The sequence below is a fragment of the Diplotaxodon limnothrissa genome, linkage group LG16 (genome assembly GCF_057381915.1).
Source record: "Diplotaxodon limnothrissa isolate DT_005_m linkage group LG16, D_limnothrissa_male_GT1.1, whole genome shotgun sequence".
NCBI classification, from domain to species: Eukaryota; Metazoa; Chordata; class Actinopteri; order Cichliformes; family Cichlidae; genus Diplotaxodon; species Diplotaxodon limnothrissa.
Window position 1 is genome coordinate 3,990,166 of NC_140611.1, and position 13,876 is coordinate 4,004,041.

Here is a 13,876-nt window from a genome sequence, read left to right on the forward strand (position 1 = left end):
CAGCTGGTGACACAAATCTGAAGGCTAGACCGTCCCCTTTCACAGCCACTCACTTCCAGCATTCTCAGTCTTCGGAGGACTTGGCCCACGTAGACTGTGAAGGCCGGGTCCCCCGAAGGATGCAGCTCCTGAATTGAGAAAAAGCTAATGTAGGCTTTAAGGGTCCTCCTTTCCAGGCATCTGAGGACCAGGTGTCCCACCAACAGGGTCCACAGAGACATTACGATAAAAAGTGTTTTGCCTCAGTTGTTGCCAACTGCGCCGATGTGTCAAGCCATCCTGCACAAAGAGGTGCAGAACAACGCTGTCACAGACATAAATAAAAGGGTGCAGTATGTTCAAAAAAGGGGGAAAAATCAAAGTACAGGTCAGTCTGTCTCCCAGCGAGGGTGGAGCTGTACCAGCTTTGGATGCAATCCCCCGGGTCCCTTGGTTGCCATGGAGAGAGAGTAACACAGTCACTCATACCCTAACATTCACATACATATACTCTTTTGGACATACTGGGGGCAACTCAGGGTTCAGCATCTTGCTCAAAGATACTTTGACACAGGACAGGAGGGGCAAGGGATTCATCCACCAACCTTCCAGCTTGCTTTACTATTTGAGCCACAGCCACAGCTGACAACAGACCCAGTTTCTTATGAGGCTTCTCTGTCACTGGGTCTTATGGAGAATTTTCACCAGCACCTTGCTCTATTTCACAAGGGAAACTGTTTCATTTAGAGCTTGCTTGCGTTGCCCCGTGTATCCCTCCCTGTGGCTGGATGCCATCTCAGTGACATGGTGCAAGTTTCCCACAAATGCCGTTTAAAAAAGTATTCACTGTGGGTATCCCCGTGGGTATGATGGATATGAGCAAAACTGTAACAACAGATGCCATGTTGACAGGGTGGGGCTGCCATGCTGCCAGGCCCCAGTGCTCGAGCTGTTGTACATATTTCTGTACAGCCTGCGTGCGCTGGGCACAATGAGCCATTCACTAAAACAACAGACCCTAAACCTGAACAGCAGCATCACAGCAATGTTAAAATACCTCAATAATAAACTTCCCGCCTTTCAAGCTAAGCGCTACCTGTGCTGGAAGTATGAGCAGTCTTTAAATCTTAATTTTCAAGGTTTTGCTCCGATTTTAAAGTTATTTTTACTCGTACTTCTTCTCCTGTGGACACGGCCGCGCTTCTTATGTGCGTCCCGTACTCAAGGGGCGTTCCGTGACGTATTTCGTACGCGACAAAATACGGCAGTTTCCCGTCGCACACATGGGTGCCCAGTCGCGTTAAGCATCATGAGTGCTGTAGGTTTTTGTGGAAACTGGATTATTATCACCTGCGACAAAAAACTGTTTGCAGTGCATACAAAGGAAGCCAGGTTTGACTTTAAATCTCTTTCATTGGCTCCGTGTTAGAAATGCTCGCAGCTCTTCACGTTAGAGCGAATACACTGGGACATGGACGTATGGTTAGCTTGCTTTTAGGGCTTTCTAAAATAGGAGGTCATACTTAATTATACTGTTTAAAGAAAGTGCTGTTACCCTTACACCCCACCCAACCAAGCGCTCTCCTTGCTCAATCTATACTTGTGGATAATCATACAAGAAAATCTGTGAATATGGGGTAACTCTTGTTTATTGTGTAGAAATATATAAATCATGACACAACGATGGTTTCAAATGATAAAAACCGCCACTTACGAATTACACTTGGTTCCACAAAAACGTGTACGGGGATCACATTTTTGCAGTGTTGCTCCTGCAAACACCAACAGGGGAAGTGATGTAAAACAAGCTGAAAGCTCTCAGCTTTAATTAAAGGGGTTCCTCCATTTCCACAGGCTCAACAGAAACTGAGCCGGCAAAGTTATGAGGGTTATTTGAACATTAGATTAACATCCTCTGCGTCAAAGACTGCTTGAAGTCTGGAACCGATGAACATTAGCGAATAGTTTCCTCCTCTGAGATGCTCTGCCGCCTGCCACCACCTTCAGCTGCTTCAAACCTCTGAGTACATTCATGATGGCATCTTTTGACTTTGGACATCTGGAAAATACTGCTGTAGCTCTCCTGGTTGAGCTGTCTGTATATGAAACACTGAGCTCTTGTTACAGAGGCCTAGGTTTGCTTGGTATCTGGCAGCCTGTGATTTCTTTCTGCTCCTCTTTAAGTGTTGCTATCTACAGATAAAATGCTAAAAAGTAACAAATTGTTGGTACATGTTTAGGTGTTCCTCCTGTATCCGAGGTTCGACTAACGGACGAACTCTCCTTTCCAGCACCCTGGCATAGACTTTCCCAGGGAGGCTGAGGAGTGTGATCCCCCTGTAGTTGGAACACACCCTCCGGTCCCCTTTCTTAAAGATGGGGACCACCACCCCGGTCTTCCAGTCCACAGGTACTGCCCCTGATCTCCACGCAACATTGCAGAGGCGTATCAACCAGGACAGCCCTACAACGTCCAGAGCCTTCAGGAACTCGGGGCGGACCTCATCAACACCAGGAGCTCTGCCACCAAGGAGTTGTTTAACTGCCTCAGTGACCTCGCCCCCGGAAATTGGCGGGTCATTCCCCTCATCCCCAGACTCTGCTTCCTCCTCGGAAGACGTGTCAGTGGAAGGGAGCCGGAGATCGACAGACTGATTGGGGCTGCAGCTGCAGTAATGCGGACGCTGCACCGGTCCGTCGTGGTGAAGAGGGAGCTGAGTGTAAAAGCGAAGCTCTCAATTTACCGGTCGATCTACGTCCCTACCCTCACCTATGGCCACGAGCTGTGGGTAGTGACCGAAAGAACGAGATCGCGGATACAAGCGGCAGAAATGAGCTTCCTCCGAAGGGTGGCTGGCCTCTCCCTTAGAGATAGGGTGAGAAGTTCAGCCATCCGGGAGGGGCTCAGAGTAGAGCAGCTGCTCCACATCGAAAGGAGCCAGCTGAGGTGGTTCGGGCATCTGGCGAGGATGCCCCCTGGGCGCCTCCTGGGTGAGGTGTTCCAGGCATGTCCCACCGGGAGGAGGCCCCGGAGCAGACCCAGGACACGCTACAGAGATTATATCTCTCGGCTGGCCTGGGAACGCCTTGGTATTCCCCCGGACAAGCTGGAGGAGGTGGCTGGGGAGAGGGAGGTCTGGGCCTCTTTGCTTAGGCTGCTGCCCCCGCGACCCGGCCCCGGACAAAGCGGATGAAGATGGATGGATGGATGGATGTTTAGGTGTTTGCTCTCCTATAAGCTTTTTTTTCTTTACCAGCCTAATGAAAGTATTATTTCATTTGCATCAGCAACTTGTGTTGGGACAAATTAACATGAACTAAATCCAAATGTGACACTTTTAAATAATAGGAACACAGAAACAAGTCATCTGCCAGCTGTCCTGTTACTTTATTGCTGCTGAAATATATGATTGTTGAGTGGATAACGGGCAGTAAAATTTCAGATGGAATTGTAACTGATTTACTCTCCTTGATCACAGAGATCCATTTGTGTTTGACTGCAGCACTGCTGAGAAGAAGCCTAAGAATACAAAGGATGAGAAGAACAGGTATAAATGGGCTGGTAATGTGTTTGTATTGTGCAAATGAAAATAAGAATATGAACAAGAGAAAAATAGACGCAGAGTAGAAGCAGATTTATGCAGCATTTAGACTGCTGTGGGAAATCTCACAGAAGTTTCCGTCAGGCTTTAGGATATAGCTATAACGTATCTGCTCTGTTCATCAGTGATGGTGGTTCCTCAGAAGAAACAGGAAGTGATAAAGTCCTCGCCTTTGCTGTATCTCCATCTGGAAAGCTCCTGGCACTGACTGATGACAACAAGAGACTAGTTCTGTTTCGCTGTGAGCCTTCATGGCACTACATCAGCATCAGGTATGACTTCACCTCTGTCACTCAGTTTCAGTAGCTTCATCTACTGCACGGAAGTGTTCAGAACGGCGCTGTGTGTCTAACAGGTGGGTGGTGAGGAGGTGCACGTCCCTGGTGTTCACCCAGGCTGAGGAGGAGCTGCTGGTGGCGGACAAATCAGGAGATGTGTACGTGTTCTCGGTGGTTGAGCCACAGAAAGAAGGCGAGCTGAAGATGGGCCACCTATCTATGCTGCTAGCTCTAGTAAGAAACACCACTATCATTCAGTGCCTTATAAATAAGTCTATCAAAAGAAGTGTTTTGGCTGCTGATTCCTCACGGTGGATAAACAAACATGTTAGCAGTATGTGTATGCGTTTCCATCAGTCATTTATAGCATGTTGCTCTTGCCTTTAGTGGCAGCTGTCTGACAACATACTGCACTGAAATCTGCCGTTGGGTAGTCATCAGTGTATTTTTTATCAGAATGTCTGCTAAAGATGCTCTTGTGCCGTCTTTCAGACAGTGGCGCTGGATGACAAGTACATCATCACAGCTGACCGTGATGAGAAGATCAGAGTGAGCCATCTCAGGTCTCCATACAACATCCAGTCCTTCTGCCTGGGACATCGTCAGTGAGTGTGTTAACAGAAAGGGAGAACACTGTCTGTGCACGGTTTCACTGTAGCAGCGTGTAGGTGAGGTTTGCTTCAGTGTTTTTTATGTGTTCTCTCAGGTTTGTCAGCGCCCTGCAGATCCTGTCAGCACATCCACACTGGCTTCTGTCTGGATCAGGGGTACGTGACATCTAACATGAAGTCTGCGTGTTCTCCCAGTATATGTATGAGTAGGGCTGGGCGATATGGCCTAAAATTCATATCGTGATATAATTTGAAGCATGTGCAGTAACGATATGTAACGCGATATATTCTCTTCTTCTGTATAACGTATTTTCCACACTGTAAGGACTTAAAATCCTTTAATTTTCTCAAAAATCAAGAGTGTTCCTTATGTATGAATTCCGGTTGTGCTTACTGACCTTGAACAGATTTTGGCTGCAGAAATCTGTTAAAAAATGTTTTAGTACAACTTTGGTAAGCCGCACTGCTTGATGGATTGTCAGAGCATTACGGCTGCCGTAGTGAGGAGCTTCGTGGAGTAAGCTGGGTCCAAAACTCCGTCAGCTTCAGGTCCCAAAGTCAAACAAACACTGAGAGTTAAAAATGGTCTAAATTCTTTCATCTTTAATAAAATCATCAGCGTTGCTGCTTTATCGGGTGTAACAATTAAGTTTAACATCCAGGCATCCATGAAAACAGAATTTATTAAATTTCTGTTTTCACTTCCTGTTAACTGTAGAAGTTAACAGGAAGTTAGCTCGCTAGTTTACACCTAAACATGACATAGCATGTTCTGACTGAGAGATTTTTGAAACTAATTCAAACGTACAGCTCTGCTACCACTTCCAACATAAATGAAGACAGAAAACTAAACAGCAGTGGCGTTTGCAGGGTTACTGAAGTTGGACTACCTGGTATATAATGTTGTGCTACCTGATTGCTAGCGACACAGCTATGTTAGCATAACATTAGCACAGTGAAGCTGGAGGCTGAACGCCAACTTTTTTTCCACTGATAAAAGTTAACGTGAGGGATTCTGGTGGTCAGGGACAAATGCAATCGCATAGCAGGATGCTGTACACGGGCCAAACTTCAGTCTGGACAACTAAGATTATTCATCCACAATACGAGGTTAGTTATTAATATACTGCAGCAACATGGGAATAGAGCAGCTGCAAGAGAATTCAACATTAATGAATCAATGTTACGGAAGTGGAGGAAGCGCAGTTTTTGGCTTTCCCCATATTTCAAAAGGGCTTCATCTCTTTGCTGTGACTGTCGGCATAATTTGCAGATGATGATGGTTGTAGCCGCTGCGATGCTTTCGACCAAAACAGGCGCAGCTTGATGACATCATCAACATGCGCTATCATGATAGAGCGGTATAGTTAAAATCTCTATCGTTGGCCAAATTTATATCGTTTCTATCGTATATCGTTTCTATCGCCCACCCCTATGTATGAGTTTTCTCACAGTTTGTCCCACTGTTGTAAAGCATGTCAGGCCATTGTTACCTGTCATGGGCAGTTCTCCATGAGCTTCACTCTACATCAACATTAAAAAAAAGAGTGGTCATAGAATAGAAGGGTCATAAATGTGTTTTATTGAAACAATGTCTTGTTTTGTGTCTTTTGACACACTGTACTCTACTGATGAACAAATCATGTGAATGAGATTGGAAAAAATAACAAGTCAAAACAGCAAAAATGCACATTTGCTGGGGTTGGATTTTATTGAAGTACTTTGACTGTGCAGTTTGAGTGTCAGTGTGCTTCTTCACCAGGATGGGACGTTGAAGCTGTGGGACTATGAATCTGGTTCTGAGCTGCAGAGTTTGGACCTCAGACAGCTTGACGAGACCACAAGCTCTGAGGCTGACAAAGACAAGGTATCCAGTGTGTTTCATCCTGTAACACTGAGGCTACAACACAGGTTCAGCCTAACCTAACCTGTGTGGCTTCTCTAAAGCTGCACGATGTAGCTGGATGGAGAGAAATTGCCTCAGAAGTGTTAAAAATGCATAGCATATAAACTAAAGTGTGCAGTGATGTGTGTGACATCTGAGGACTGCATGTGTTTCAGTTCTGTTGGTGATGATTTACACAGGATTTATTAAGTTCAGCTTCATGAATCATCATTTTCTTTCAAAAAGCTTCCTGTGCACATAAATGTAACCTGCGTTCAAGTCCCGGTGTAAAACTGGGACATCTGGGCTTCCACTCATACCTGTATTTTGTATATGGCCATAAAGTGGCCTATAATGATCCTTCTACTAGAAAGCATAGGTTTACATATTACAGACTGTAGACAGTAAACTTTAAAGATTAATATATGGTTTGAATAACCTGCTGCTACATCCTGAAGTGTTTGGGATTTATATTAAGCTAATATCAATGTTAGCCTGCTTTTATCAGAAAATGGTAACCTAATTTCAAAGTGCTATCACACATTACCTGGATTATATCTATACTGAAAATATACACGTACTCTTCCAGTTGAGCCACAGTGATGTTCTGTATAGATATGATGTTCCCTCTGCAGCTGTGCACTTTTCCCTGCAGAAAAACGCCCAGCATGTAGAAGCAGCTGAGCCATTTGTTAATCTTTGAACTGTGTAGTGCAGGGGTAGGCAACTCCAGGCCTCGGGTGCCGGTGTCCTGCAGGTTTTAGATTGCACCCTGGGTTAACACACCTGAATCAAATGATTAGTTCATTACCAGGCCTCTGGAGAACTTCAGAAATGCTGAGGAGTGATTTAGCCCTTTAAATCAGCTGTGATGGGTCATGGACACATCTAAAACCTGCAGGACACCGGCACTCGAGGCCTGGAGTTGCCTACCCCTGGTGTAGTGTCTGTAATTGGCAAATCTGTTTTCTAGTAGAGCTTTTTTGTTTATTTAGAGAAAGAAATGTCCACTTTTTTGGAAAAAGAAAGCAGAAGGCCGAGCTTCACACTGGGACTTGAACACATTTGTGTGGATCTGTGCGAAGCTGGCAGTGTGTCTCACAACCCTACATGGGCGTGCAAAGTGATCTGTGCGTGTGAGGCGATTCGTCCACTTGCATTTAAGATGTTGTGAGCGAAAGGGAAGTGTGTGTAGTTTTACACGTGCACGCACAGACGGCTTTTTCAGAGAAAAATGATCCGATTTATGAAGCTGAACTTGAACTGTGATCACTTTGGGTACACGCATTTGTAAAATTGGTTTGTGTGTGCTCAAATTGGTTAGTATTTGCATGCAGATTAAAGCACACACTTGTGAGTCCTTAGACATTACACACAAATCATTGCACACTTCCTAGTTTTTGCTGATGGATCATACGGTAGACATTTGTAGCACTTTTCTCTCCGTTTCAGACACAGGTGTCAGTGTAGCACATCACTGAAACCTGTTCAGAGACATCCAAGTCTGAAACATTTCTTACTTCTTGACAGTTGTCTGTTTGCTGCTGTACAGCTTTAGGAGGCATCTGAACGTTTTTACAGTTAAATCCATGGATCATCATGACAGTTGTCACGAGGCGTTGGGGAAACTGCTGAAAAAGACCTGTGGATTTATCTCACCAACCAAACATTTTCATATTAGAAATCCTGGGACTGTCGAAACAAGTCGCTTTGTTAAAAGGCCAAGTAGTCAGAGTGAACCAATCCAACGTATGTTTGTCTGTTTTTTTCATTTCAATGCTCAGGATACAACAGTGTGCCGAATTACCAGCTCGAGTGACGGTCAGTATGTAGCTGTGCAGTGTGACAGGTGAGTCCCCGTGTGTGACTCTGTTGTTGTTGGACTGTGCACTATATACAACTTTACAAATTTAACCAGATGAGCGCCAAATTAAAGGAAAAATGAGTAATGGAACAACAAATACAGTTATCATTTATCATCATGCTCAGTGGCAGGCGGAGGTCATCTAAGATAAGGACAATGCTGGACTATACCTCCCACCCACTCTGTGACGTGCTGGCCAGTCACAGGAGCACATTCAGTGAGACAGATTACCCATAATGCACCACTGAGCGACACAGGAAATGATTCCTGCCTGTGTCTCTCTGTACAACTCTTCTATATAATACACAGTGCAGCAGTTTTACCCTTTTGCTCTACAGTAAAATAACAAATGAAGTTTTACAGGTTGGAGTAAAATCTCTTTCACCTCCGTTATAGTCTTGATATTTATAATTAAGCTATTTGTATATATTACAGCTATTTCTTATATTTTAATAGATTAAATGCTGTGTTGAGATGGATTTTAAAATCACCCACAATAATTCTTTAATTTAATCTAAGCACTAAATCGGATTTAAAAAAAACCTGAGAAATCTGATAGAAACTCCAAGTAAAGGCCAGATGGACGTGTGGAGTGGTGCACTGAGCGATTCTGTTTAGGCTTCCGAGGAAGAGGCTGAGGAGTAGCTAGCTTATGTGTGGTAGTTGGTTTAAGCTAGTTATGTAAGGCTTACCTTTGCTTTAACGATGAAACATTTCTTCTTCACCTCCTACATGATGGCACTATTTAACCATCCAGATCAAAATTACATGTTGCTGTCCTTACTTTGAAGGCTGCTATCATGGCTGTATATGTCACTCTGTGAGAGATGCCATTTTCAGGGATTTAAATAAAGCTGCTGGGGAAGAATATGGATCACACTTCCCCAAAAGTCGTAGTTTCTATGCATGTGTTTGTTTTTTCCTCCATTGATAGATAATCCAAGTAGTCTGGGCTCAAGACAGATGAGGAAATAACAAAACATTTTGTCCTGCAGTACCACCGACTGTGGTACTGTGGTCACAATGGAGTAATGTTTTGCCCACCAGGGTCAGTCACAAGACTGAAAACTAAACACAAGCACTTTGTGTGTTGTGAGAAGTGCAGCAAAGTCCAGCTCTTTACCTTTACTTTCTTTGTTTATAACGATTTCTCCAAACATTAGATCAAACATTCTTCACCTTTAGTTTTGTTATCAGAATCAGTTGCACTCTCCATCCTGCTGACAGTCCTGGGACCCACTGTCTATGTTTAGCTGCCAGCTCCCACCTACAGCAACTTTAAACCCATCCTGTGCATTCGCGCAGGGCACCAATGTGAATTGCACTATCAAATAAGACGTTATGTAAAAGTGTTTAATTAAATGGGCTACACACGTAAGCTACATAAAACACTGCTGTGCTTTGTAACAGGAAATGTTACTGCAGAGCCAACACCAAGCACTTCAAATCAAATCACTTTGATTGTCACATCACATGTGCAGGTACACTGGTACAGTACATGTGAGTGAAATTCTTGTGCGAGCTTCACAAGCAACAGACGTGTGCAAAAATACAATAACATAAAAACAAGCAAAATATAAGAATGGCCGCCTTTCTACACAGCTACACATTAGTTCTGATTCGATCTCGTTTCTAAACATTGACAAAAAGTGTCAGTATATTTCATCACAGTTTCTATCCTTGTGCTTTACTTTTTATTTAGTTAGCATCTGGCTTTTGTCAGGAAAAAATGTGGTCTACAGAGACTTAGTCTCTGTAGTAGTTAATCCAGTTTCAGAATTAAAGCTAGAGTCTTACGGAGGGGTCCCACTGATGATTTGCTTGCGCCCCGTGTGTTCTCAGCGTGCCCATACTCCAGCTTTTCACACTGACTCAGAAGGGCAAGGAGAAGCTTGTGCCACACAGCAGGATCTCCCTGCCCTGCTGTCCCCTGGACGTGAACTTTGACCCCGAAGGACGACTGTGGGTGCTGATGGACTCTAGTGATGCACCACTTCAAATCTACTCACTGACACACAGCTCCTGGGAGGTACAATGCCATAATTCATAGTGAATATATGTAGAGAAGAAACTGCACTCAGATATTTTCAGATGATTGGAGTCTCTGTATTGGTTACATTCATACACTGGATACACAAGATTGGAGACTGGACACATCCAGGGTCCATATTGGATATATGACAATAGTTTTAAGTATTGAAAACGAGTTTGTTCTTTGTGATACACTAACTCTGATGAAACACAGGCTCAGCGAATCAGATCCTATGACATGGGGCAGTACAGCTGTACCTTTATGGTTGCCATGGTATTGTTCTCTCTTCCAGGGATGTTGGCCAGTGTTTCAGTGTATATAGTCATAAATATAGTCTGCTGCTATCGTTTAATTCCCTGTTTAATTCTCTCCCATAAATGTGTATGGGTGTGTTGACTCTGGCTGACGTGTCTGCTCTCTGGGTCTCTCTAGTGTGTTGTTCATGTACCTGAACTTAACAGAGTGACTAAAGCCTTCAGGCCACACTGGGAGACACTTGAAGGTGAGTTTAATTCAGTTTTATTTATTTAGCGCCAAATCACAACACAAATCGCCTGAAGGTGCTTTATATTGTTAAAGACCCTACAGTAATAGAAAGAAACCCCAACAGTCAGACTGAGCAAACGATTTGGTGACGGTAGGAAGGAAAAACTCCCTTTTAGCAGGAAGAAACCTCCGGCAGACCCTGGGTCAGGGAGGGGCGGGGCCATCTGCTGCGACCATTTTAGGGTGAAGGGCGGAAGACAAAAAGACACGCAGTGCAGGAGAGCCACAGTTTAATAATAGCTAATGATTACATGCAGAGAGGTGTATGAACACACGTGGTGAGTGAAGAAACATTCAGTGCATCATCCCCCGGCAGCCTACACCTGTTGCAGCATAACTAAGAGAGGATTCAGGGTCACCTGGTCCAGCCCTAACTATATGCTTTAGCAAAAATGAAAGTTTGAAGCCTAATCTTAAAAGTAGAGATAGTGTCTGTCTCCCGAATCCAAACTGGAAGCTGGTTCCACAGAAGAGGGGCCTGAAAACTGAAGGCTCTGCCTCCCATTCTACTTTTAAATACTCTAGGAACAACAAGTAGGCCTGCAGAGCGAGAGCGAAGTGCTCTAATAGGGTGATATGGTACTACAAGGTCATTAAGATAAGATGGGGCCTGATTATTTAAGACCTTGTATGTGAGGAGCAGGATTTTGAATTCTGGATTTAACAGGAAGCCAAAACAGGAGAAATCTGCTCTCTATCTAGTCCCTGTCAGGACTCTTGCTGCAGCATTTTGGATTAGCTGAAGGCTTTTCAGTGAGTTTTTTGGACTTCCTGATAATAATGAATTACAGTCGTCCAGCCTGGAAGTAATAAATGCATGAACTAGTTTTTCAGCGTCACTCTGAGACAGGATATTTCTAACTTTAGAGATGTTGCACAACTGGAAGAACGCAGTCTTACATATTTGTTTAATATGTGCGTTGAAGGACATGTCCTGGTCAAAAAGGACTCCAAGGTTCCTCAAAGGCAAAACAACCCAGAGTAAACATCTGGCTGGTACCATATTTCTAAGATTTTTAGGCAATTTGCAAATTGCCTAAAATTTGCAAATTATTGATGAAGAAACTGACCTCCCAGCCCATTGTTCATTCAGTGGGCCGGTTCCAGTCATTGTGCAAATGTACTGTTTATAAAGTTGGAAACCTTCAGTCAGCTGAGACTGAAGACGTCACCTGGATGAGTGACAATATGTTTCTCCTGCTGAAAACGCTACGTTGGGTTGAACAGAATCAACCTTTTGGGATTTCCTTACCTGGATGATTGAGCCTGCATCAGGACATCTGTCTGTATTATTATATTTTTCATATACTGACGCAGACATATACTTACTGTACCTTCTCTTAAATACCAGCCTCCTTAAGGACTAATAACCGGTTTGAGCAGCTGCACAAGGTGACCTTTGACAATGTGGCGGTGTACCTCCAGAGGAAACAACAAAGGCTGGAGGAGCAGCACCTGAAGAGGAGCGGGGGTCAAAGAGCAAAGGGCAACAAGAGGGTCAAGAAGGAAACTGAGTCGGTGACTCAGCCATTTGCCTGAAGACACTTGAAGAACATTTATTTCCTTGTTTTGATGCATTGATAAAATGTGTGAGCTTCACCACACAGGCCCGATGAGGGGTTCTTATGTTTGACTCAAATTTCTCTTATTTTTAAAGAAGAATGTTGTAGAAACATTATCATTAAAGTCTGCCCTATGTTTCCACCATCACCAGTGAAGGAAACATGCTGTTCACGGAACCATATGCACTCACACTGTCTTCGGGTTAGAGTTGCTCTCTGTTCACATTTCTGATTGCATGCGATTGCAGTGTGTGTTAGCAGCAGCTGAGGAAGTGACTACTAAACTTCCTCAGAGTTTTTCCAGAGCAGGATTCTGACGTGTAGGAAAAGCTGAGTGAGTTATGAGAATGAATGAAACAGGAAAATGTGTTCCACAGCTTAAAAAGAATATGAGACTAGGATTTAATTAAACACTCTGGGCTTCACAGCCTCTCAGCAATAAATTGAAGTAATCATTTTCTCAATGACTGTTTCATATAATTGTGAAGGAAATTGGGCCTCTTCTGTTTTACATGGTTTATGCATAGCTGTCCTGACATGTAGGGTTGAGGCCTGGAGTTTGAGTTACTGCAACACCTCCTTTCCCAGGTCAGGCGGCGAGAAAAGAAGCTCACATCATTACCTGTGCACCACAGTGCAGACAGCTGCTGAGATGCTTTTTGCTCTTGTGCTGTGTGTGTTTTGGGGTTTTTTTGGTCAAATAATTTATTCTCTATCACATCGAGACTCTCTCTCCACTCCGTTACATATTCCATATGTACAGGGAATGATCCCCATTGGTTGGATGTGTAGATACTTCTTTAAGACACTCTGCCTAGCCTGCCCACTCCCCACAGCACACGTATAAAGCAGCTGCGCAGACATGAAACCACCTGTGCAGTGTGTCCGTGTACTTCATGTACATGTACATAAGACTTAAATCAACTCAGAGTGGATGGTTAGTTATGTGTGTGTGTGTATATATTTAGATTATACGGGACCTCATATGGGTATTCTGCTATTGATACATCATTACGTTTACATATCCACTGGTACGTAGCCCACATGTATTATCACAGCAGGGCTGCTGTAAATCAAATGAGCTGATGTCAGTACTTCACAGTTGGTCAGAAAGATTCGTCACATTCCCAGGGCTTCATCACACCATCAAAGGTACCCACACTGTCACCACACCCCCCACAGACTTGTGTTGTACCACACATTGTACAACACAAGATATGATCGATGTGATAGACCTGATCCAACGAGCGCAACAAAGCAAAGAGGTGAGGAGCCGATTCCTTTTGGGCCAGGAAAAGTTTGGGACAGCAGGCCAAACAGGCGTTTTAGCTAACCGCCCACCTCACTTACCCTGACGTCTGTGCCGCTTCCAGTGAGGTGAGCACGGAAGTTGGTAGAAAAAAGCTTTAGAACTGTCTGGTGATCATACATCGGTAGACACTTGACATTTTGCTTGACACACAACAACAAAAACAAAGTGGAGAGCAAAAGATGCAGCAGATGGCATGCCATACACA

The 13,876-nt window shown here is 44.0% G+C and overlaps 1 protein-coding gene across 1 annotated transcript; it reads left to right on the forward strand.

Annotated features, from left to right (window-relative positions):
* The first annotated feature begins 1,265 nt into the window (after window positions 1-1,265).
* Window positions 1,266-12,774, forward strand: wdr4 (WD repeat domain 4). The gene is made up of 11 exons (XM_085374464.1): window positions 1,266-1,371; window positions 3,459-3,527; window positions 3,707-3,853; window positions 3,937-4,093; window positions 4,352-4,464; window positions 4,566-4,626; window positions 6,233-6,337; window positions 8,140-8,204; window positions 10,062-10,248; window positions 10,684-10,753; window positions 12,149-12,774. Exons 1-11 carry the CDS (start codon window positions 1,289-1,291, stop codon window positions 12,334-12,336), a joined length of 1,245 nt encoding a protein of 414 aa, XP_085230590.1. The 5' UTR covers window positions 1,266-1,288; the 3' UTR covers window positions 12,337-12,774.
* Window positions 12,775-13,876: the final 1,102 nt, after the last annotated feature.